Genomic DNA, 27,438 nt, shown 5'->3' with positions numbered 1-27,438 from the left:
GATAAGGCAACTAAGGCACAGAAAGATTTAATAAGTTGTCTGAGGTCCCAGTCATGGAGGCTGGATCCAGAGCCTGCAGTCTTAACTGCTGGTCTCACTCTCCTGTTACAGAAGAATCTCATCCAGGACAGACTTTTTGCCAGCATCACTAGGGGAACATGGGCTCTGCCCACTAGATGAGCCCCATCTTCACAGGGATGACCGAAATCACCACTGTGTTTGCACGTGCATTTCTCCCCCACCCCAAAGTAGTCATCAATTAGCTCCTAGATGAGTTCAGTGGGAACTCTCAGTTGAACATTCTTCGAATACGTGTTAAATTAAAAACTAGACATTCATGACCTTTTGCATCTTCCTTATGCTGTGGGAACTAGCCTTTTAAAGTGTTCCAAACATTTTTCCCTACCTCGGATCCGACTTATATTTGTCATAGAGCTCAAGAGTGTTGGCCCTCAGGGGTAGTGTGTGTGGACGAGGACCCCCCGCCACCCCCTCCCGAGGAAGAAGCCAGTGCTTCCAACCCTGCCCTGCTGCTGCTCTCCTTGGAGGTTTCCAGAGTTTTCACATCCATTAGCTCATTTAATCATCCCAAAAGCTTGTTACGTGGCTATGATAAAAATTTACCAAGACTCAAATTCTATTATTGATCCAATTTCACATGGAATTGAACATTCTTTGAAAATCCATGCTTTTGTTCATGTGGCCTTCAGGAGCTCTTGCCTGTGAGAAAGAAAAAAGTGGTATGTCTTCTCCCAGAATATCCTCAGCCTGTAACTTCTAATTTTCTTGAAAGGTTTAAATTACATGCTATAATTATAGTGATGTTTGAATCTTGAAAACAAGGGCTAATACTGTCATATAAAAATAGAAATCATATTTTCCTCAACTGTTACAATTTACTTATGAGTGGATTAAGTTATAAGATCAAATAGGTTGATTTCATGTTATTTTTAAATTAAGACTTTACTTTTTGAGCAGGTTTTGGGTTTACAGAAGAAAAGGAGCCCCTAGTATGGAGAATTCCCAAGTCCCCATCACCTCCACCCCCAGTTTTCCTTGTTTTTAACATCTTGCATTAATGTGGTACACTTGTTACAATTTTGTTTTATTGTAATGAATGGGCTGGATTTTCTTTGTAGTTCTGTAAAATTTATTTTAATTTATAAGCCATGAAATAAATTGTATATCCATAGTAGAAAGCATTGCCCTGTTGATTTTTATCATTACTTTTAGGGCAAATCTGATTGCAGGGGAGGTTCTAGAATGATGGACTACCTTCTGCTGGTAAGTACAAAGTTTTTCATTACGCAACGTAAGGATCACTTACTCAATTTTCAGTTTAGCTAAGAAAAAAAAATCTGTGCATGACTTTTGCATGGAAAACAGGATGCACCATAACACAGGTGTTCTGTGAAAATGGCCAGTACTGTCCCGGGAAGGATGAGCTAATACTGAACACGTATGAGGTGCCAAGCGCTTGGCTCTTTGCTCATGCAGGCCTCCTTGGAACCCTGCCAAGCCAGTGTCTTTGGGAGTGAATTTCTAAGCTGTTAGAGCAGGTAACTGGCTGAGCATGATGTTTACCCACAAAACCATGCCAAGCACTGAGGGATCTGACCAAGACCGATCTTTACATTTCAAGCTTTTGGGAAGAGGGACCATCTCATAAATTCTCTGTGACAGATTTAAAATGCACCTCATTCTGAGGCAGGGAGATCTGCCTTTTGGTGTCCAGCGCTCAGGGCTCAGCCGTCCTAACTGCCTGACAGCGCGCTGTGCTGTCAACGTTTTCCTGCCTGCTGTCTCTCTCTGGTCTGACTGAGTTGGCTACTCTGTCACACGTGCTTTCAGGAAACCCCGTGGCCTCATTTTACCTTTCCTAGAAGCAGTAAGGTAAAACCACATTGGGACACATCTTCACACAGAAGAAGCCTGGTGATGTTGGAAACACTTGGGGGGCTAGTTGTTAAAATTTACTGCTGTCTTTTGTAAATGCAGCCCTGACAGCACAGGATGTTGACTCTCAAAGCCCAGGCCACTCAATGTGACCATAAATTAATGAGATACTTAAATAGACAGGAAAATGAGAATACTGAAATTGAAGAAAGAGTGTACAGAAAATACTCTAGATGACAAAAGACAAAACTCAAAAGGTGTTTAGGCCTCTAGCTTTTTTTTTTTAAGTATTTTTAATTCTAATTGAACCTCTTGATAAAATTTCCTAATTGTAGGTAATATTGAAGAAATGTTCATGATGAACATCTTGGATGAGAAAAAAAAATTGTCTTTTTTACAAAAGCTGACTACTAGTGAAGTCTTAAGTGTAAAACAAATATGATATATGAATAATGGTTGGAGGATTTTGTTTAATTCCATTAAATATAGACTGTTTCTGTAGACTCAGAAGAGTGTATTTTAAGTTCCAGTTCTTTTTAACAGCCCGTAACCCTTGGCAAACTGTTTAATTTTCTTGAGTCTTCTCTTTTTTTCCTCAGTGGAGAAAGGGAAATTCATTCAGTAACAGAGCATTTTGCTGGGCACTGAAAATACAAAGTTGAATAAAACTTGGTCTTCTCCTCAAGGACCTTTGGTGAAACAGGAAGCATGTAAAAAAATGAGATGATGAGATATTTAAAGTAGGTAGATGCAAAACTAAGATATCCACAAAAATGATGAAGTGCCGAGATGTAACCTTAACAGGAAATATGCAAATATCATGTGAGAACTTTAAAACACTTCTAAAAACAACATTAGACTTGGACATATAGAAAGACATCCATTATCCTTGCTTTGGACAAATGAACATCATAAGGATGACAATTTTCCTTACGTTATATATATATAATTATTAATATAATTTAACACAATCCCACTGAAAAAATAGTAAGTCATTTTTCTGGAGATGGTTAAGTTGATTCTTAAGTTCACACATGAAAATAAACTAAAAGAACAGCCAGGAAAACCTGCAAAAAAAAAAAAGTGAGAAGAATTGCTTAACTTGCTACATTTAAAAAATACCATAAAGTCTTGTAATCCCATCAGTGTGGAAAAATGAGCAGACAAGTCTTTCCTGTATTTTCAATTTTTTCAACTCACTATGCTTTAGAACTACCTTCAGTTCAACGATTCTCTTTTTGTTATGTCTAAATTACTGTTAAATCCACTTATTGTGTTCTTGGTTTATTCTATTTTTCAATTCCAATTTTTTTCATTTCTCTCCTGTATGTCAAGTTTCTGCTGAAATTCTCCACCCTGTCTTTTAATTCCTTGAATGTATACATCATAATTTATGATAATCCCATTGCAAATGAGTGCATTCACAGTATAATTTTTATAAGTTTAAAAGTTTAAACTTTGTAAGCTTACAAGTATGCAAGACAATACCACATAGGGCTTAGGGACACATACATATGTAATAAAAGTGTAAAGAAATATATGGAATTAATAAACAGCTAATTCAGGATGATGATTACCTTTGAGTTAGAAAGGGAAGGAGATTGGGAAGAGTGTTTTATTTCTTGCTGGGTGATGATAATGCGAGTCTTCATTCTTTTTCCATGTCTTAAGAATTATGTTATAAAAAAGTCAACACATGTATGTATAAAATGTAAGTCTATAAGAACACAAAGCAGGATAAAAATCTGGAGCATAAGGATCGTTTGGCTGCTGTGTGGAAGCAAGGAATCAAAACTGGAAGCTGTGACAGAAGTCTAGGGCTAGAGTTAAATTCAGAACACTCTGCTGTTGTAATCATGGTGGTGGTTAAATCACTTGTAAATCTAGTGTGAAGGTTCAATAACAAAGCATTAAAATAACTATAATTACAAGAACTTGTTGATGTACACACAAGTAAAAGAGATAAATTGTAACATTAATAACAAACTGGAGGGGGGGAGAGTAAAAATGCAGAGCTTTAATACGTGTGCTAAGTTATCAACCTAAAACAGACTGTTATAAATATAAGATGTTTTATGTAATCCCTCATGGTAACCACAAAGCAAAAATCTACAGTAGATACACAAAAGATGAAGAGAAAGGAATCTAAGCATACCACTACAGAAAAGTATCAAATCACAAAGAATGAGTGCAATAGGGGAATATAGGAACAAAGGAATCATAAAACAACCAGAAAACAATGAACAAAGTGGCAATAGTAAGTCTGTACCTACCAATTATTACTTTAAGTGTAAATAGACTAAATTCTCTAATCAAAAGACATAGACTGGCTGAATGGATTAAAAATAAAAAGACTCAACTATATGCTGCCTACAAGAGACTCACTTCAGCTTTAAGGACACATGCAGACTGAAAGTGAAGGGATGGAAAAAGATATTCCACATAAATGGAAACCAAAAGAAAGCAGAGGTAGCTATACTTATATCAGCAAAAAATAGACTTTAAGCCAAATACTGTCATAAGAACAAAGAATGTCATTATATACTGATAAAGTGGTCAATTCAACAAGAGGCAATGACATTTGTAATTATTTATGTGCCCAACATAGGAGCACCTAAATATATAAAGCAAATATTAATAGACCTAAAAGCAGAAATAGACAGCAATATAATAATAGTGGGGTACTTTGATACCCCACTTTCACCAATAGATAGATCATCCAGACAGAAAATCAATAAAGAAACATTGTCTTTAAATAACGTTAGACCAATATCAGCAGAATACACATTCTTCTCAAGTCCACATGGAACATTCTCTAGGGTAGAGCCTATGTTAGGCGCAAAACAGGTCTTTATAAATTTAATGTTGAAATCACATCAAGCATCTTTTCTGACCACAGTGATATGAAACTAGAAATCTACTATAAGAAGAAAACTGGAAAATTCACAAATATGTGGAGATTAAACAACATGCTCATATATGTCCAGCCCACAGATAACATCATACTCAATGGTGAAAATGTGAAAACTTTCCCTCCAAGATCAGGATGTCCATTGTCACCACTTCTATTCAGCATAGTACTGGAAGCCCTAGCCAGAGCAATTAGGCAAGAAAAAGAAATGAAAAGCATACAAATTGGAAAGGAAGAAGTAAGGTTATCTCTGTTTGCAGATGGCATGTTATTATATGTAGAAAATCCTAAGTGTCCATCAATGGATGAATGGACTAAGAAAATGTGGTGTATATAAATAAAAGCAGAAAATCCTGGAATTTGCAACAATATGGATGGAACTTGAGGGTATTATGCTAAGTGAAATAAGTCAGTCAGAGAAAGACAAATAGTGTATGATCTCATATGGGAAGCTAAAAAAGCTAAACTCCTAGAAACAGAGAGTTGATTGGTGATTACCAGGGGTCAGGAGGTGGGGGAAATTAAGAGATGTTGGTCAAATAATACAAACTTCCAGTTTCTAAGAGGAATATGTTCTGGGGATCTAGTGTACAGCATGGTGACTATGGTTGATGATATTGCATCGTGCAATTGAATTTTGCTGAGAGAGTAGAACTTAAGTGTTCTCACACCCACAAAAAAGTAAATATGTGAGACGATGGATGTGTTAATTAACTAAGTGGGGATCCTTTCACAATGCATATGTATTTCAAAGCATCATGTTGTACCCTTTAAATATTTTACAACTTTATTTGTCAATTATATATTAATAAAGCTGAAAAAAAGAGGTCAGTAGCATAGTCATGGAGGTGGGTTTTAACATCCAGACCAACCACAGACCTCTGGTTACGTTACAAAAAGAAAATAAGAAAAACAAAATCAAGACATTAACTTAGCATTTTAAGAACATTTATTTAGGGACAATGGAACCATATCAACATAACTTTATTTTACTGCTACTCATGAACAAGCGTAACCTCATAAAGAAGGAAAGTTAACAGATGTCATCTTTTTTTAATGCATAGTGGTTGAATTTCTTTGTCATAGTGTGTTTCTTACATATAATTTTTGAAGGTATAGAGATAATTTTTAAGGATTAATATTCTAGTTAATACCTACAACTCTAAGTATTGCTTAATACACTATTTAAGCCAATGTATTCTTTTCTAGTCACTTTGCAAATATATAAATTGGTATTCATGCCCCTATCCTTAAGATTCTCCAGATAAAATAAAGTCATCATATACCCAGCCAAATCAAATGTTTAGTGATGTTTGAAAATGAACACAAAAGAAATGTCACCATATAAATTGGAGGATATTAAACTATTAAATAGTATATGTGATAAAAATCAGTGGAAAGTATTTAAAGATATGTAACTATATATATATATGTATATATATATATATATATAAACAAAATCTTTTACATACTGGATAAGTTTACGGAATAAACAGAAGTGTTTTTAAACTTATACTAAACATTGTTTAACTGAATAGTAAATCCTGCCAGTGTAGTAATATTTTTTTTTGTAATCCTCAAAGAAGAAAATAATATAAACTTTAATTCATGGTAACATAGTTGGCTGGAAAAATGCCAGTTTGACCTCGAAGATTTCCTTCCCACCAATCAAAATGTGAATCTGTTTTTGATATAACTGTGATTCTGTCTCCAGCTTGAAAATTCAAATCTCCTGGCTGTTGTCCTTCAAAAGAATATAGTGCTGTCACTTCTATAGATTGGTTCAAATTGCCTAAAACAAAAAAAAAGTATTTATTCACATTTTTATGAGAAAAACTGGATGTGTAGGTAAGATATAAATTAACAACTCAGGGCTTGGTATTCTGATGTCGGAGGCCAGCAGAACTCACAGCACATGGTCTGTGTGATTTGCATCACTTTATTAAACTTACACTTTTCTTCTTTGTAAAGAGCAAATATTTGGTAATAACATTTCCTAAATCCACACAAGTCAAACTGCATATTGCTATGTACTTAAATATGTGTTTGGCAAATATTTGTGGTTATAATTGGTTAAATTTTGACTAAACTATAGTATAATATTATTGTTTTTCCAATTTCAATAGAATAGTCATGGTAGCTTCAATGAATTATAACTATTAGATAAAAGGTGATATTTATGCACTTGATTGTATCATAAAAGATTCAACTTAAAAATCGTGCTCTGTGGTCATTGATAATGAGGATTACAGCTCGGATGCACTTGCTGTTTCATCAGTAGACACTTCTTTTCCCCAGGCTTTTATGGCTGTTTTCATTTCTGTACTTACTTGCTCCTTTCTCTCAAAAGAGAGATGAAATTCAAATTAGCACATCAAGAAGCATGTCGACATATATTTAACCAGAACTTCAACCCATATTGGGAAAAAAATACCTTGAGAATTGAGTGGGTAACATGAGTAAAAGACATTAAATATTACAAACTGTATAGCATCATAAGAAATATAAAGAAACAGATACTTTCTGGGTACTCAGCTACATGGAATTTGGTATTTCTATGTTTCATATAATTTTGTGCAATTAGATGCTTGTTAAATGCATCTTAGTACAGTTGTACTGAAAACATAAATAACCAAATTCTAAATCCAGTTACTTATTTGAGCCTATAATACTATAATAAGAAAAAATAAAGTGACCTTGGCCTATTAGTAAGAAATGAAAATAGTCAACACTCTAGTTAAACTACATTTACTGAAGCACTGAATGTGTATCTCACACAAGATAGTGCTACAGTTCTTTCAATAAAGCATGTGCCATGTAGTTGAGTTCTCCTAAAGAAATAACTTTAATAATAACGAGTATAATTATATTAGCGATATTACTGGTACAATTTTTTTCTATAAAACAGAAAAGTTCTGTATATTTTTATATTTTATACTGTATTTACTTTTAACCTGTTAATTTTAAGAAATAAGATTAAAAGTGTGTCATTAAAAGAATAAAATTTTGATATAGTCTGGATAAAATCAAAACCAGTTAAATGACTACTAACACATATGACTGAACAGTCATTACTATGTACTTTGAAAAGTAGCTATAATACTACATTGAGATGGGACGTGCAGAAATGCCATGCCTCATTGTGATTAGATCAGAAGAATGGAAGTTAATGTTAAAGAAAAAATCATTCTGAAAACTATTTTCCTCTATCAATAATTACATTTATGACCTCCATATATAAAGCTCAATCTCAATTAACTGAACTTAATTAATGAAAACCCTTGAGTAACTCCTCCTCCCCCTCTTGTCTCCCAGACATTTCGGATAATAGAAAGAAGCACATAAAAAAAAGAGTGCTTGTGAATATCAGAGAATGTTCTGGAAGCCATAGCCATCTTAGCTGCCATACATGTACACATTTTGTACACAAAATCAAAGATGCATAGGAATGGTGATCACCATGATAACAGGTGTCATTCAGTGTGGCTATGATAAGAGCAGCTCCTGTTCCCTGAGCCGGGCACTGCGATGAGCACCCTCGTTCCTCACTCCCTAGGAGGCAGCTCCCGCATCCCCACTTCACAGGATATGAACCTGAGACTTGCAGATGTTAAGTGATTTGCCCAAGGGGGTGAGATTTGAATCTCGGAAGTCTTTCTCCAGACAATCTTAATCACTATTGAGATTATACCCCAGGGCCCTCAGCAACCATATGAGTCTTAAATTGCATTCAACAGACTGAACTTAGATTCATCAGTGCATTTTGCTTTTGTTAGGCAGATTTTCAAGGAGAACTAGTATATTTTCCTGCATCACTGAGTTATCCAGACTGTACAAATAATAAGAATATCCGATGCTGAGGACCCCTGGTAATCACTGATAACTGAATTTGTTTTTAGCAGTTTTAGAAATATATTTTATGATGAATAAATTAGAGGAAGAAAGATATTATGACCTAAAGAAAAGACAGAGGGGGTCACAGACTTGGTTCGATCCCTGCCTCTGAATTGCGGTTTCCAAATAAGATAATGGGAAAGATGGGTGTAAGGGTAAAGCAGATGGTACTGAGTTGCAGCAGAGGACAAGGCGGTGCTGCTGGGTTTGAGGAGGCCAACAGTCAACGTTCCTCTTCCCACCTGAGTTTCGAACAGAGGTGAGGCAGAGAGGGAGGTGTCATGGCTGGTAGAGCTAGTGAAGAATGTGGCTAAGACAGGCAGACAGAGGAGTGCCAAACTCCTCACCCAACTCACCAGTCAGGCAAATCCCTCTACCCCCTGGGAGGAGTGTAGGAGAGTCGGGAGTTGAGGGGTTGTTGGCAAAGTTCATTCACATGAAAACAAAGGAGTGAGCCGGGCCCGAGTAAGGGCAGGTGCTCCCAGGAGGGACCAGTTCACAGGCCAGTGCCATGCCCTGCTGCTAGCTTGTTCTTCAATAAGCTAAAAGTGACTGAAAGCTCCTCTTTACTGTAAATATTTGTGATAAGTTCCAAAAGGAGAAGTTTAATGCCCACAAAATACTTCATTAGAAAAGGTGAGCCAAGGAGATATGTTCTTCCAGGAAGGGAGACCACCCTGGAAACCATGGACACAAAGCGCACTGGGTCACTACAGCAACCAGTGTTCACAGACGCCTTCCTTCTGAGCAATATATGCCTTCAAGTTTTATATTCCTGCGCTCAAAAAAAATCTGGAGGATCTCTGAAGCAATTGACCACTTTCATCAAAATATTCAAGTTTAATTCAAATAGAGGTTATTTTTCTCTCCCAAATCAGGGCTATGCTTAACAGGAAACAGATTACAATCAGCTTTGGTGATTGGCAGCTGCTCTGAGGCTCATAATTAGCAAGTCTGCGTCCACGGGATGCTGCTATTTTACTTCTCAGCGGAGCCTGCATAATGTAACCCATATGTAGCCAACACATCTGGCCCAAGACATGACTCAGAAGAAGAATCTCAGCCTTCGGAAGGTCCCCTTCAAGAAGCAACCAGAAATAAGAGAACACAGCTTTGGTTTTGTTTCACATTTACTGCAGTGATGAGCTGGGTGGCTGACTTGATCCTAGCACCTACGTCCCTCCAGGCTACATGTGACGTCTATAACTTTGGTGACCACGTCCTCTGTAGGAGTGTAAGGGTCAATGGCAAGTGAGCCGGATGAGGCTACCAGGCGAGGCCACCAGACCAGCGGTTCTCAAAAGGCAAAGTCTGGGGCATTTGTGGTTGTCACACCTGGGGAGGGGGTACTACTGGCATCGAGTGGGCTTAGTCCATGGGTACTGCTAAAACCCGCACAGCACAGTCCCACAATAGAGAGTTGTCCACTGTGCCCAAAGTGTCACTGACAGTCGTAGGGTGGATGAGAAGATGATGATGGAGGCTGACCGAGGAGGTACAGACCTTCAGTTAGAAACCACCCCAGTAAACGGGGCTGCGGACGCTCAAGCTTGTTTCACCGAGAGGCCAGATGACTAGGTGGTTTGGAGCTTCCAAAGGGTGCAAAGCAAAAGTATGTACAATCTGGAGAATTATCGTTATGCCCGTGCAAAATTGCAGCTCGTCTGTGGGCATGGGACAGGCTGTGGGGAGCCAGATGTCCTGCTCAAATGCGTTTTCAACTCGAGCCTCAGGACTGTGGGTTGTGACTTTTCCCTGCAAGGCTGATAGACAAGGTGTAAGGAAGTCCTTGGTATGAATTTAACCATTTCACACGGTAATGTAAGATTTATTTTTTAAATAGACTTTAAATCTTTCCTTACATTTTCTTCTTCAGAATCTCTTATATTTTGAGAAAGAACTAAAATAAATTAATATTTATATTAACTTATTACGTACTGTTTATACCACTTAACTTGTCCTACCCTCAAATATAAAAGCAAAACCCAACCAACCACCCAACAATGGGAAGTAACATTGTGTTTGGATCACACAGCCAGTGAATGAGAGTATTGGCTGTAAGTCGGAGCCTCTGTCTCCAGAGCCCAGTTAGGGTTTTGTTTCTTATTATTAGACATTTTCCATTATTGCTTTGTTTTGTTTTGTTTTGTTTTTTTGCGGTACACGGGCCTCTCACTGTTGTGGCCTCTCCCGTTCTGGAGCACAGGCTCCGGACACGCAGGCTCAGCGGCCATGGCTCACGGGCCTAGCGGCTCCACGGCATGCGGGATCTTCCCAGACTGGGGCACGAACCCATGTCCCCTGCATCAGCAGGCGGACTCCCAACCACTGCGCCACCAGGGAAGCCCCATTATTGCTTTTTAAGAGATATTTCTAATATTTATTAGGCATCTATACTACAGGTACAGGCTTTAGAGAAATCTGAAAAAAGGAACCCTACTTCCCAGAGTCACTTTGCCAAGGCCTTCTTGTGGGGGGGATCCACATTGGGAGGGTGGGGGTGGACCACAGCCTCTGCTCAATTGTAGCTAATGTCCCTTATCCCTCAGGTCCCGATGGGTCCCCTTCCCCAAGCAAGTCCAGCCTGTCTGTTGACCTTATCAAGTTTAATCATTCTAACTGTGCAGAGCATGTTTTAAATGAAGTGCTTCTCAAGATAACGTGGATATCCCATAAATCAAAGAAGCAGTGCTAAACAACTTCCCAGATATTTTCACAACCTGCCAGATTAATTAGGAAGTTTGTGATTATAAGATGGTTATGAATCATTTTTAAAACAGAGATATTTTTATTTACCGACTCTCTCACGGTAGCTGGAAAGTTCAGGATAGAGATTATATTCATTTCTGTTACCTGAAAAAAAGTAAATAGATAAATAAAAGAGGGGGAACATTTAGAAAACTTATTAGTATATAGTATATAAAATACCCAAGAATGTCAAAGCTTGTTCTCGTTAAGTAAATATTTTAAATCACTCTGATAGAAATATCATTATTTTATCATCTTTAAATCAAGAGGAGTACCTGAATATTCCTCAGGTATTCCTATTTTCTACCTGAAAATAGACCAAACGTAAGGCAGATGGTAAATGTCTGATATCCGTATGCCAGACGCACATAAACTACAACTCATGGCCTTGCAATTACACATTCATGAAAAACACAGACAACTCTTTTTCAAGAAAATACCTGAATAAGAAAATTTGTAATCCCCAAGCCAGTGATTTTCAGACATTCTTGCTTGCTTAACATCTGAAGTAATTTTTAAGCAGCAAGTATTCACTTGTATGTTTTTAAATTGATACCTAAAATTGTTAACTGTAAGCTTAAGGGTGTACTTTTTAGCATATTTCAATATCAATTACTTAAACATTCATATCACTCCCTCTTTGGATAAAAGGATCTAAATATGATAGTGATCTGAACCCATCAGCATTCATTAAAGAAAATCAACAAGATGTTTTTAATTTTTAACCATCAAATCATATTTTCATTTAATTTGTCCCAAAGATTTTCTAGCAATGTATTAATATTGTACTTTATGTAAGTTTCTACAACACAAATTTGTACATAAATTTACTTTTAAAATTTTATTTTATGTAACATGATCATCTATTAAATAATTTCTTATAGATTGAGTTATCATAATCATTATTAGCACACATTGATCAAAACTTTAAATATAGTATGAATTTGTTAATTTACTAAACAGGAAAGTAAAAGGTTATTTGAAATGCATCTCAATAAGTGGACAAGACTTTTAAAAATTAGTTCATATACACAGGATGACTATTATTTCTGGAATGACATAGTTTCAACATTAAATTGTATTTCAGTGTTCTTTTTTAAAGATGTAGGTGTTAGGTGTTAAGAAAGCTGGTTGTTATAAAAACTAGAGAGGGCAAGAAAGAGATATTTTATAGGAATGTAACAGAATTTTTTATGTCCCTTCTAAGATAGAGGTAAAAAAAAAATCACATAGTGATCTATCATCAAAACAATAGCAATAATAAAATATTACTTATGAAATAATAAATTATTACTATTATAATTTTTTATTTTGGTGATAAGTAGCTATGTGATTTTTAAAATAATATATAATGATAATATTAATTACTATTCTTATTATAAATTCAGATAACAGCACCATTAAGTCTCTCTTCAGCTTTGTTGAAAGCAAAAAAGAAAAAAAAGTAAATCACCTAATCTACAAAGTATTTACTGCTCATCAGACTTAACTAACTATACCAACATTAACATCCATATTTCAAACTGAATCGCTGTTCTTACATTTTGGGGATGATGTAAACCTTGAATAACACTATGGGACCCATACAAAGTGCCACTAGTGGTCCTGGAAGTGCTTCCAAGAAGCAGAGAAAAGTCATTACAAGCAAAAGCTGAACTGCTTGATGTATACTGTAAATCGAAGTTTGCAGCTGCAGCTCCCCACTATTCCAACGTAAATAAATTCAGTGTAAGAACCGTTGTAAAAAATGAAAAGGAGGGACTTCCCTGGCAGTCCCGTGGTTAAGACTTCACCTTCCAATGCAGGGGTTGCGGGTTGGATCCCTGGTTGGGGAGCTAAGATCCCACATGCCTTGTGGCCAAAAAACCAAAACATAAAGCAGAAACAATATTGTAACAAATTCAATAAAGACTTTAAAAATGGTCCACATCAAAAAAAAATTTTTTTTTTAAAGAAAAGGAAATTCATGAAGCTGTTGCTGCAGCTACACCGACAGGCACATAAACCTTGCATCTTTTGTGAGAAACCTTTTTATCTTGTATTAAAAATGCAGTTTTTATGTGGGTGCAGGATTGCTATTGACTCTAATATGATTCGAGAGAAAGCAAAGTCATTATATGAGAGCTTAAAGCAAAAAGAAGGTGAAGGATCTAAGGCTGGAGAATTAAATACCAGCAAAGGCTGGCTTGATCATTTTAGTGAATTATCTGCTTAAATACTGTCAAGATAACAGAAGCATCTTCTGCTGACCAAGAGGCAGCAGACAAGTTCCCAGATGCCATTAAGGAAATCATTGAGGAGATAGGACATCTGCTTGAACAAGTTTTTAATGCAGATGAAACTACCCTATTCTGGGAAAGAAAAATGCAACCAAGGACATTTATTAGGAAGGAAGAGAAGTGAGCATCAGGATTTAAGGCAGGAAGGGATAGACCAACTCTGTTCTTTTGTGCATAGGCAGTGGAGTTTATGATCAGAACTGCCATCATCTATAGAACTGCTAAACCCCAAACCTAGAAGGGAAAAGATAAACGCAAGCTGCCCATCTTTTGGTTGTACAAAAAGAAGGCCTGGACCATGAGAACGCTTTTTCTGGATTGGTCCCTGAAATCAGGAAGTATCTTGCCAGTAAAGGACTGCTTTTTAAAGTTCTTTTGATATTGGACAATGCCCCTGGCCCCCCAGAACCCCGTGAGTTCAACTCCATGAGTAGACCACCAAGTTGTGTACTTGGCCTCAAACACAACGTCTCTATTTCCAGCCTCTAGATCGAGGGATCATCAAGACCTTTAAAGGCTCTCATCACACATGGTACTCTACGGAAGCAACTGTTGATGCTATGGAAGAAAACACCTATAAAGAGAACATTATGGAAGTCTGGAAGGATTACACCACTGAAGATGCTATTTCTTATAGGAAAAGTCATGAAAGCCATCAATCCTGAAACAATAAACTCCTGCTGGAGAAAACTGTTCCAGATGTCGTGCATGACTTCAGAGGATTTACAACAGAGCCAATCAAGGAAATCATGAAATAGATTGTAGATATGGCAAAATAGATGGGGGCGGGGGGTTGCTGTGAAGGGTTTCAAGATACGGATCTTGGAGAATTTCAAAAGCTAATAGACACCACACCAGAGGCATTAACAAAAGATGACTAGATGGAGATGAGAGGTTCTGAACCAGTGCCAGTCGAAGAGGAAGAAGTCGTAGAAGCAGTGCCAGAAACAAGCTGACACCAGACAATCGGGAAGAGAGTTCTGATTATTCAAGCCTGCTTTTAACTTGTACGATGCAGGCACTGAAACTAAAGCAAACAGTGGAAGGAGGACTGGGATCCTATAGACCCATGTTTAGAGAAATGAAAAAGCAAAAATGTCAGACAGAAATTACGATGTATTTTCATCGAGCGACACTGAGTGTGCCTGCCTCTCCTGCTTCCCCCTCCCCCGCCCCTCCCCCACCTCTGCCACCCCTGAGACGAACCCTCCTCCTCCTCAGCCTGCTCAACGTGAGCATGAGGAGGATGAAGACCTTTATGATGATCCACCTCCACTTAATGAATAGTAAATAACCATCATGCTGTTCAGTTAATAAACTTTTCTGTGGTGTATGTGTGAATGTCCGCATGTGAAAATCTAATAATTGTACGGGACGTCTTTGTGTTATCGCCATCATCGCCTAAGTGTTCATCGTGTGGAACATCATGGGCAAGACGTGTATCGAAGTGGATAGCCTATCCTCACACAGGCATAAGGTGAGTCATGTTTAATACAAAATTAATAATGTGTTAGTTTTCTTACTGTTTTATAACTTGGCTTTCAAAGAATTACATTGCTGTACTGTATGCCTCTCTCTCTCTCTCTCTCTCATAATTAGAGAAACTATCAGTCTTCATCACATGTAAGTGGCTTTTAAAAAATGTAACAATGTTTCTAATACTGTATTATCAATATGGCTGTCATACTGTGTGCCATAAAAATTTCATAACTTTTCATTCATTAGTGTATAGGCTAGGCTACTGTGAAGCAGTCATATTGCTGCTTCTTTTTTATCAATGCATGAATCATTATACCTGTAAATACGAATTTCTTTTTCTATTATCTTTTCATTTTTTATGTCTAGTGTTAGTAATACATATAACATTTACAGTTTTTTGTATCATATAAGACAATATTGATGTACATACTGACAGACAATTCATCATGTAAACTTATGGTATAAATAAATACAGTACAGTATGATCAATGTATTTTCTTTTCCTTATGATTTCCTTAATAATATTTTTCTAGCTTACTTGATATAAGAATATAGTATGTAACACATATAACATACAAAATACGTGTTAATCAACTGTTCATGTTATCAGTAAGGCTTCCAGTCAGCAATGGGCTATTTGGGGGAGTCAGAAGTTATATATGGATTTTTGACTGCATGAGGGGTTGGCGTCCCTAACCTCTGCACTATTCAAGGGTCAACTGTACTTCCTTCCAGTGATTGCAGTTACTTTTCCACCTGTGATATCTCTGCTCCTAGAAGGAAAGTTCTTTAAAGGAGGAGACAAGTTAGATTCATCACTGTGCTCTCAAAAGCCAGTCCAAAGCCACTTGCAGAACAGTTAATTATTACAAGAGACATTGTCTACTTTAATATATTGCTATTTACTGGTAACCTCTATACATGAAATGCAGAATTCCAAGAGTGACTGTCATAAAAATGAGTGACGGAAAGAGGTGTAAAGGCCAAAAACCTGCTGCTTCACGAATTTATCCTATTTTAAAACCACCTTATGAAACCCTGAGCTCCCAAGAATGTATGGTCAAATTAATATTCAGAAATATACATCTATGTGTATATGAGAAAAATAGGCTTATTTGTTTCCATTTCAAATTAGCAGGATAATTGTCTTTGGAAGAAATGACAAAAAAAGAAAAACTTTAAAGATAAATCACTTTGTCAATTGGGAAAAGCATTTTCTGAATGAGAATAGACATTTTCACAAATTACAGGAATGAGAATTTGCCTTGTGTGTTTAGAAGAGGCTGAGCATTTCTTTTTCTCTCTTTAATACTCATTAGTTCTTCTATTTGATGCTAAAGTAATGACTTTAGATCTATCATTAAATGTAGCTTGATTTCTTAATAATATTTCACGATTACTTAATTATAAATGTATTTGAATTGCAACACAAATATTTACTTTGAGAGCCAGAATTCAGCTGTACTTGTGCAGACGATTGCTGTGGTCTTGACAATGGTTTTGAAGGCAATTCTTTAGCCTGGGAGGAACAACAACAACCAAAAATGCACGTGATTTTAATACTCTGTTTTTACTTAGGAGCACATAAGGCTTTCCCCCCGCCCCACCCCTGATGGGTGTACACGGCAAACGTTATCCTATGCACTCATTAACAGAGTACACGTACTGCTCTGGGCCACATCTGGTTGAACTGGACAACATGCGGGTGATGGCAGGGGACATGCGTCTATAACCGGAAGCTTCCCTCATCCCGGCGCTCCACCGCGCAGGTGGAACAAAGCGATGCACTGACCCCGAAAGGGCCACGCGGCTCCGAAAGGTGCGGAACTAGTTGAACGAGGCGCACAAAACCCTCTGCACGTCAAGGCCCCGGGCTAGCGGCAGTTATTAGTATTATTAATTAATATTATAAAGTTCTATCCTTACAGAAATGCAATCATGGAAAACCATGTTTCTTCCTGAAATTTGCATAGATGACTGGCAAGGTTTTATGACATTTTCACAAGAACTTTATGTTAATGAAATTACAAGGGAAGTGTAGTAGGTTATTAGAAACCTGATATCAAGGATAGAATGTTCTATATAAAGAAATTTTCTGTGGCTACTAAGAAAAATATAAAAACCAAGCATTATTACAGAGGCCTTCTTCTTCTCCCGTGCTGCTTTTCTTGCATTGATTCGTTGTCCTTCATTTTCATACTTTTCAGTAAAAGAATCAAGAATTTCATAAAGATCTTCTGCTTCAGCAGGCCGTGGTATATCTCCAAATAAAATGTCATAAGCTCGAATGTCTTGGCAATAAAATCTAATAAGAAATATATTAAGAATATTTCTTTTGCAGACATAGATCTTTTCTAGAGTTAAATGTAGGACACACACGTGTGTATGTGTGTGTGATTTACTCACATATAGCACTTCATAGATACTACTTTTCAAACACTAACTACAAGCCATAACCCATGTTAAAGCCTCTAAATTCACCTCTCCAAGCTCACCTCTAGAGGCAATCACCATAAATGGTCTGATATTTATATCCTTTTCCCAATTATATAAAAGCACATCACATATACATACATTTATACATAAAAACATATATAGAATATTTATATACAAATGCATATAATAAACATATATTTATATAAACACTAATACACATATAATTACAATCACATACCTATGCATCTTTATAGGTTTTTACTTTTTAAGTTTCTTATAAAAGTGGTGCTAACATATAGTTTCCTTAAAATGTTTACTTGTACCAAAATTATGTAAGGATTTGCCTTACATGTTTAGAAGCCCTGCAACTGATTAAGAAGTATATTTGTTTTAGTTTATCCAGGATTTAGGTGAACTTTAGCTGGAAAATCTTCCAAAGGCCTAGAATCACAAATTTCTAAAAGCATTCTTAACTTAAATTTCTCAAATTAATAAAACCAGAAGTAAAAACATTTCTATTGACTTTTCAAGAAGGAGAGTTCTGCGAACCTTACTTTCCCCCCCATTCCTCCTATTTTCTGGTTGTTGAGGTCTGCACTGAACGTTTCTGCATGTGCTGTGGGATTCTGGGTAAACAGGCACCGCAGACTTGGTACTCAACTTCTCTCAAGTCTGCTGTAAGCGGCAGACGTGTGTCCACCACCAGCAGGGCCAGCCCTGTCAGGGTCACTATTAGTGGGATTCCTGCCAGGTTCTAGAATTAGTCCTCTCAGTCTTAGCTTTTTATCTTTTTCTGGGCAATTAGACATATTTTTGTGGAAATACAGAAGAGCAGTTTTGGGAAAAATTAGCCAGATGCCAGTTTAAAGTGGAAGTTCCTTGTCACCTGTTAGGATACTTCCAAATCTTGTGGTTTTTTAAATCAAAATTGGTCTCTATCTTATGGAAGAAAGACAAAGGCTGAGCCTAACAGTAGGAAACCTCTCCTGAGGAACGCTGCACTTTGATGTTATGGAGACGGCTGCTGCGTCCCTTCAGCCTCAGGAGTCCCCCTCTGCTAGCTTCACACTTTTCTTCTGCAGCTTCCTCACCTCTCTCAGCCTGAACAGAATTAAAAAGAATTAGGGCCTTGCTCTGGATGAGGCTTTGGCTGAAGGCAATGTTGTGGCTGGTTTGGTCTTCAATCCAAACCACTAAAACTTTCTCTATATCAGTAATAAGGCTGTTTCGCCTTCTTATCATTTGTGTGTTCACTGGAGGAGCACTTGTAATTTCCTTCAAGAACGTTTCCTTTGCAATCACAGCTTGCCTAACGGTTTGGCACTAGAGACCTATCTTTCGGCCCATCTTGGCTTTGACATGCCTTCCTCACTAAGCTCGGTCATTTCTAGCTCTTGATTTAAAGTAAGAGAAATGCAACTCTTCTTTTCACTTGAACACTTGGAGGTCTTTGTAGGGTTATTAATTTCAATATTGTTGTGTCTAAGGGAATCGGGAGGCCTGAGGAGGGGGACAGAAACTTGGGGGCAGGGGGTGGTGGTGAGTGGAAAGAGCCAGTCTGAGGAGCCATCAGAATACACACACATTTACTGATTAAGTTCTCCATCCTATAGGGGTGCAGTTCCTGGTGCCCCAAACAATAACCATAGTAACACCAAAGGTCACTGATCACAGATCACCATAGCCAATGTAGTAATAATGAAAACGTTTGAAATATTGCAGGAATTACCGAAATGTGATGCAGAGACACAAAGTGAGCAAATGCTGTTGGAAAAACGGTGCCAACAGACTTGCCTGTACAAAGGTACTCTGTACTCTCTTAAGAACGACATGAATCTACAAAGTATTATTTTCTCATCGCACGTTCTTCAAATCAATTAAAATTATTTGCCTTGCACTTACTTTCGGTTAGTTTCTTTCCTCTCAATCAAACAGCTACCTTCTAAAGATATGCCAGCGAAGAGGCCTCTTGACTTGCAGTAAGTAAAGACAGCAGCTGAGCTTCTTAGGGAGACATCTCCTTCTAAATTCCTGCAAAACAGAAGGCTTTGCATCACAGAACTGTGAGCATCTTCACTTAAAGATGACTGTTTGGCACTGTACTTCTAACCCAAAAGAAGGATCTTGCTCTGCACTTACTTCAATCATTTTTTTTGGTGGGGGGAGAAATATTATTTATTGAATATCTAATGAGGTCACGTCCATAGGGCTTTCTCTTTTTTTAAATTTTATTTTATTTATTTATTCTTTTATACAGCAGGTTCCTATTAGTTATCTATTTTATACATATTAGTGTGTATATATATATATATATATATATATATATATATATACACGTCAATCCCAATCTCCCAATTCATCACACCACCAACCCCATCCCCAACTTCAATCATTTTTACATATTTTACTTCCTGCTGGCCTAAGCTAGGTGTGTTCAAAGTGGTCTAGAGGACGGACAGTTCATGGCAAGTACATAGAAGGTAAGGTGGCTGTAGAACAGTGTGATGCATGTGGAGAACACATGTACAGCTGATATTTTCCCATATTGTCTTCCTTCACTAAAACAGGGAAACACACCTCAAGAGTAAAAGACTGTGGTTCTTTTTACAGTGAGTATTTTCATGGAACTTAGAAACATTTTTAAATGATTTTACTGAGTAACTTCTATAAACAGTCTGGGGTTAAAATACTTAATTGCTCAATTAACTCAAGAATAGTTATTGATTAATAGAGAAGGAAAATACACTTTAAGTATTGTAAGCATCACTCAAGTAAAACACTTCCATTTCAATTTTTCATAATTTAGTTTGAAAAAAACCCTTTCCCTGATCAACGCTGTCCTTTCTCAGTGAATTAAAATTGACTAGACCTGGCTCCTTCAAAGCTTAAAGGTAAATTTTATGTTGATTCCTGTAGGTACAACAGCCTGCATTTCTGAAATATTAAATTTCTTTTTGTGTGTTTTAGCTTCAGATTTTCTCATTTTATCACAATGGCTGTGTTTTGTATATTTCTTATTTGTAAGCAGCCTCAAATCCTCTGGGACACGTGTAAATCATAAATTTCTGTCATTTTAATTCGTTTCTCTTAATGGAAAACAATATAGTTTTAAAGCCTTCACTATCCAAGAGCTGCTCAAAAGGGATTTCAGAGTGCTCACCTTCCCAAGGGCCCAACTGCCACGGTCAAATTCCCTCCAAGTGTTAGGTTACCACCTTTTGCAAAAGCTTCTACTGCTCTGTCATAATTCAAAATTATTACCAAATCCGATACCTGAAATGTAGACAGCCATTTATTTTAAAATAATTATGTCTAAATATCATTTAAAATATATGTTTACTAAAACTCAACATACGATATGTAATGTAGCAAGACTTTCAATGTAGCCAAAGAAAGTATGCAAGCAGAGTCGTGCTGTATTTTCAGCTGAGCATCGATGTGAGCAGCTAACCTTCCCACCGGGAATCAGAGCGCAGGCCTCCGGGCACTCACTGTGCATCGAGCACATGGTGTGAGGTCTCCGGGGATCGACTTCTTCTCTGCAGCCTCGCGGGTTAGTGAGGCCGAGTGACGTGTCCTAGTGACACGTGAAAAGGTCACACACAGGTTGGAAAGTCCGCGGGCCCGAGTCTGGTCCCCACCGGCGCCCCTGCAGGTCCACGCGACCCCCGAGCAGAAGCCGCCCAAAAGCGCAGAACACCAGGAGGAAGATTTTATGCCTATTACCATGGTTAATCCTCCAAGTAAAAGCAAAGCTGGAGCGAGTCTCCACGCTCTGGGCGGATCGCTGTAGACAGGGCGTGTTCTTCAGACTCGCCTCTGCTGTGGCGGGACACCCGGTGAGGCCGCGCAGGGTGCCCAGGCCACGGCCCCTCACCCCACGACCGCAGAGGAGAGGCGCCGGCTGGGGAGGCCAGACTTTCAACCCAGCTCCTCTTCGCAGCACCGGGCCATCTGCAGCATTTTGGCTCCATTTGGCCTTTTCATGGTTAAAGTCCATAGCAGGACCTGCCCCCTGAACCACGTGGAGGTCAAGCACGTGTGTCAAGTGCCAGAGAACGGAAGGCCTGAGGGCCTGGCGCTGGGAATCTGGGCTCAAAATGGAAACCATTTGGGTGTTAATTCCACTTCTGCCCCTGGCATATTGTGTGACCTTGGGCAAATGATTGAGTGGCTCAAAGCCCCAATCTCCTCTGTAAAATGGGTATAATAGTAACCAGATTTCTAAGTATATATAATCGTATAGGTATATGTATATACATGTATATATGCATATACACAAATCTAGGGTTGTTTGAAAGATGAGTGGAAATCATTTGTAAACCCTGGCGTATTTACCACATCTCAATAAAGTATGCAAAGGCCAAGCAGATTAATGTTTAAAAGATGACTTCATTTATATTGTTCTTTAAATTTTTCAAATCTTTGTTTTCATCTGACAGAAGAATCTGATTATTACCAAATGTGATTGCACTTGGAAGGGCCTAGTGGAATTTCTGATACAGTTTAATTTGAATCCCTTCATGAAAAAATACACTCAAGTTCCGTAGGACAGACCAAATATGCCAGCTAATTGATGCATGCAAAACATATCACTGAGACATGTCAACTGTTAATTCCATTTTATACATGGACAATTTCTGAGGATCATGGTGTTGAATGATAAGGAATTATTTAGCGTTTCTCATGCAAAGTTAAGCAATTTTGCCACTGATTACATAACCAAATCTTATATACTTTTTAAGATAACATATATGAAATTACTTTGCGTAATGCTTAGAGTATACACAGATAGTATAAGTTTCCAGCCGTGACCTTGTGGATACTCTAGTTGTTATGTCTCCTTCTACTTGGTACGTCTTAGGATAGTTAAGTAAGGCACAACTATATGAGTCAATAAAGAAAATAAATTAATCCTTTAATTTTATGTCTAGTCTCAATTCAGTTCTCCTGAAATAAGAGTAAGATAATCCTGTGTTCTTTGGTGACATGACTAAGTAGAGAACCAGGTCCAAAGCAGCACAGTTTGAAGAGCAGCAGTACTGCCAACAGCTCTTGATTTATTTCCACAGCTTAGAATAAAAAGCAAAACAGATTCCCAGAAAGAAAACTGGAGCAATGGAGCAAATAAACAGTTAAGACAGACATTTAAGAATTTGATAAAGGCTTCTTAATAAGATTGCATTAAGATACAATTAACTGTAAATAAAATGTGAGTTTTACAATTAAACTCAATTCTTTAAAAAGAATTAAAAAAATACAACTATCATGCAGGAAAAGCTGGGGGAGAAATGTTCTCAGGAACCGGAGGGCTTCTCGTCCCCTGATACCCTGTCCCCAACATGGCACTGTCCCATCTCCCTCTCAAGTGTTTACCCACCTTGAACCCAAGCCACCGAGTCTCTGATGCTGTCGTCCTGTAATGAAACGACAGCTTTCAAGCCCCAAATCCAGACAACCTGGCGAGGAAGCCCAGGGCTCCCTCCTGTGGTTCTAGTGAGACCCGTCCCCCAGCCCCACCCCTACCCTCCATAGAAGGGTCTTCTTTCCCATCTCTCAAGCCATTCTGCTCGGGAGTCTGTCTCACTCCCCAGAAAGCCTCATCCTGTGGGCAGTAAGCTTTCATACTCTCAGTACGTGGCATCATCAGCCTCAACGTTCAACCCAAATTTGAGGGGTTCCCATCCACTTCCTCTCCTCACACCAACAGATCCTCCCCTTGCACAGCAATCTTAGGGGACTTAGAAATTGAACTCTGATCTCTAACTGTAGTTCTTCCACTTAAGCCTAGATGCCTTCCTCATCATTAATGTAAAAGGGTTCATCCAATTCTCCTGGAAAAAGCGGAGTCATTTTTCTCACATTACAATCTTGGGTGAAAGCGAGGTTGATCTGACTTGATGGCCCAGTGTGGATTCTGGCTTTTGGTAAACAACGAACAATTGGATAATCCAAGGTACCAGGGTTTTCAGACCTCTGGGCTCTGCTATAATTGTCCTGGAAAGAAAATATTAATGGTGTTTAAACCAAGTCTTTCCTTACTCCACTGACTTTTAAATCTTTCATTTGTTGTGTTTGGTGGGTGTGTGTGAGTTATACAACCTTGGGAATTCTCAGCAGTTCTCATGAGTGGACCAGTGCCATAATCTATATTTAACTAATGCCCAAGCTCCTGAAGGCCTACAGATTCTGTACACGTCCCTAACTTCACATACCTTCAGAACCGTAACCTGGTCTAGATTCCAAAGCGGAGCTAAAACTAGACTTCCTGATAGTCAAGTACGCATTCCACGTGTAATGAAGGGGTCGCCACCTGGGGGAGGCAGCAGGGGCGTGGAAGCTCACAGGGGGTCCTGGGCTCAGGAGAGGGGTCTGGTCCCACCACGGGGGGCGCTGCAGTCCCCTCCAGCCCTGCCACCACTCGCCACACCCACGTGCTGCCAGGTGGCGAGAGCAGCGGACCCCAAACGCCAGCCCCCTTGCTTCTGTCGTAAGACCTGCCTTCTCCTCCTGTCATCAGACCAGGGCGAGTTTACCTGGAACCACGGCCTTGCTTGGACCCTTCCCCTTCTCTGTCCTGCTTCCCTTAGCCCCTTATAGTTTCCCCCCCACCCAGAACATTTGCTCAGTAAGTCACGTGCACCACGAGCCCTGTCTCAGGCTCTGTCTCCAGTGAAACCAATTAGAGATGACCACACACCACCTCTGCAAGATGCTTAGCATCTCTGTGCATTGAAAATAATCACATGTGCCCTGCCTACCTCATCCGTGCCCTGAAATCCACGGCGTGTTATATGGGTGGGAGTTACAGTTAGAACCAGAGGGGGCACTAGCAGCGAGGAGACTCACCCAAGCACCCATGGAAGCCAGAGGCCTCCCTCTGAATGGCCAGCCTGTCATTCTCTGGCTGGAGACGTCACGTAACTCAGTTATCTACACAACGATGGCAGCGACGGCCACTCAGCATGGCTACAGTATGGAAATGATTCTCTGAGAGGGCATGTGAGAGTTTTATGAGAATGTTAGCCATTATTGCTAATTATTCCATTCCAAAACAGAATGGCAGATAATTAAATTATTCAACAAACATTTAATAGTTTGAACCGATGATGCCAGTGCTTTAAAGAAACAGATTTATTTTGGGCGTCTACTTGAGCTTGATACTTGGCCAGTCTGAGGACACAGGTATGAAGGACTCACAACCTAGGTAAGGGCCAGGCAAGAAAATCTCCAGACTGGAGCATGTGCCGAGCACCCCATCCTGCTAGGAGCAAGCGTCTGGCGGAAGAAGAACGCCAGAGAGGAGCCCAGGCAGCCTGGGGGGGGGGGCTGCAGACTCGAGGGCGTGGGTCCCGCTGCCTGAGTCGGCCACGGGCCTGCTGCACTTCATTGGAACTGGAGCTGGGGCGACAAGAGCATCTAGCCGCAGGAGCTCCGCGGGCGCATGGCCGCTGACCCCCAAGCTCCCTCGCTCTTCCTGGGTCAGAGCTGCACCCGGAAACTGCATGTTTCTGGCCAGGTCTGAGATGCTTCCTGGGGAACCAGCACGGCCTCTCATTAGCACTGAAAAGTGACCGACAGCTCTAACCTTACAGCCACACTCAGGGAAGCAAAGCCAGGTCATATTGAAGAGGCACAAACTCCTAGGACAGTCTTCTAATCTCTACTTGAAGTGGATGTTTTTAAAAGTTAATACTTATCTTCCATGTAAGGTATTTAAATGGAATTCCAGAGTTAATTTCTATACAGCCACGAGGGTAAGTTGCATTCAAAGTTTCCACAAATGGCAAATATAAGCAAATGCTCTTTGAGATGGAGCCCCAAAGCCTGGGGTCAGAGGGCAGTGATGAGGGACACCTGGGTACAGTGCCAGGAGGTGTGAGCAGGGGTGCACAACAGATGCTGAAAATACGCTTTCCACACGAGTGCGATGTTTCTGAAGGCCATGATTTGGTTGAATATAAAACCAAAAGGCAGTCATGATAGCAAAACTAAAATATGTTCCTCTTTTTATATCACAAATTTATGCAGCAGCAAGTAAAGGTCAAATAAAAATGAAAATCAGTAGTGGAAATAGTTCCTCCTAATAAGGCCAAGGGCATTTAAAACTATGGCAACAGAGCAAATTCATAAAAGGATAGTTCAGGAAGAAATGGACTGAAATTTGAGAAGAAAATGATTTGGGAATATTAGGAGATTTGATTTACCAATCACTTAGCAATAAAGCAGCAGACGAAAGATTGATATCATGCAGATGCTCCCTGTGGGAGAGACCTCTGTAAACAAGTGTGTACTGGTATAATTTCTAGTCCATTTGATAGAAACCGTAATCATTAGCAGCAAAGTTGTAAAATGAAACAATACAAAGTCAATCTTTACTTAAAAAATTGGAAGTAGTTTGAACATTAGGGATACCAAAATGGATTTTGCCACAAATGTTGATACATGGCATTGAGCTGTTTGCACCCATGACTCTGCAATCAGAAGCCATAAACTGCCAATTGTAGTTTGTCAGATCTGAGAATAAGTGTTCTACAGATGTGCTAAAGATGGAAACAGATGAGATGGTGAATGAAAGAGACTCTACTCTCAATGAAGGAAAAGGAGAAAAATTATAAACATTACACAGCTTCAGGTAGAGAGTCAAGAAAATAAAAGGGAACAATTTCCATAGGTGGTTAAACAAGAACAGTAGGCGACCACCCAACTTTCATGTATCAGTTGCTTTTAGAGAATAGGGCAATTGTATGTACACACATCACCCACTCACCTCTATTCCTAGTTCAAATCCTCCACCAAGCCCAGCTATCCCGATGGCCGAAGGTGCAGACCATTCTAATAAAAACAAACCAACATTTACTCTAATATTAACACTCCTTGGCACATAAATATGGGGAGGAAAAATGCTAAAATGTGAATTAATAGTGCTTCTTCTTAAAATGATGAGATTTTGGCATTTTTGCCCATGTTTTTAAATGTTCTTTAATAAATATATATAATTTTTTAAGTTAAAAAGGTTTGAAAGGTGTTAGGTATTCATTATGAGCCTCATAAACTCACAAGTCTATGTTTTCTAATCTTTCCCTACAAACATGCCTAATACCAAACTATTGAATTCTCACCAATTAAATATACATAGCATTTGATAATTACAACCATCAGTATTCATAATGTTTTACAAAATAATTGAGCTGGAATTCTAGTCTTTTGTTAGTATTTATCATAGATATAAGAGAGCAAATGGATTCAAAAGATTTTATTATAATCACTTCTAAGGGTAGCATAATACTAAACCATTTCTATTGTAAATCCTGGAGGGCAAAAACTGTTTTGACACACTTTGTGCCTAGTAGAAGCACAAGACATAGGTTATAAATTCAAGATTATTAAAATTCTAACAAGATACATATCCTTACATTTGGAAACTAAGTACAATAATTCCATTTGCCATGATATGGTACATTTCAGGATTACTGTGTGCCTATTTTTCCTGATCTAGACACAATTGTGTTAAACAAGTCTAGAAAAAAATAATTGGGGGGTGGGTGGGATAGTCTAGATGAAGTACTTTCTGAAAACGCTCAGTAGCTACCTAAGCCTAATTTTTCTTGCTATCATGTATTCTAGATGACAGGCTAGTGCTTGAATATACCCATAACTAATCTATCTGGGTTTAGAGGGGTTTTGATTACAGAAATTAATGTCTCATAATCTCAAAGTTATTTTCCACTTCCTATGTTAGGGACTGTCCCTGTTTAAAAACTGCCCACCTGGCCAGGGTCTGGGGATTTGCTG

At 38.6% G+C, this 27,438-nt stretch overlaps 1 protein-coding gene across 1 annotated transcript in view; it reads right to left on the bottom strand.

Moving 5' to 3' along the window:
• Window positions 1-6,408: 6,408 nt before the first annotated feature.
• Window positions 6,409-27,438, bottom strand: part of SH3YL1 (SH3 and SYLF domain containing 1) — a gene marked incomplete at both ends in the record, with an annotated part of 32,233 nt that continues 11,203 nt past the window's right edge. The window contains 7 exon segments of the mRNA XM_079720743.1: window positions 6,409-6,599; window positions 11,498-11,554; window positions 16,648-16,726; window positions 17,344-17,512; window positions 19,546-19,674; window positions 20,804-20,916; window positions 26,414-26,478. Coding sequence (XP_079576869.1) covers window positions 6,409-6,599; window positions 11,498-11,554; window positions 16,648-16,726; window positions 17,344-17,512; window positions 19,546-19,674; window positions 20,804-20,916; window positions 26,414-26,478 — 803 coding nt within the window.

The sequence above is a fragment of the Hyperoodon ampullatus genome (assembly GCF_949752795.1).
Source record: "Hyperoodon ampullatus genome assembly, chromosome: 15".
NCBI classification, from domain to species: domain Eukaryota; kingdom Metazoa; phylum Chordata; class Mammalia; order Artiodactyla; family Ziphiidae; genus Hyperoodon; species Hyperoodon ampullatus.
This window is presented reverse-complemented; position numbering and strand designations above follow the sequence as displayed.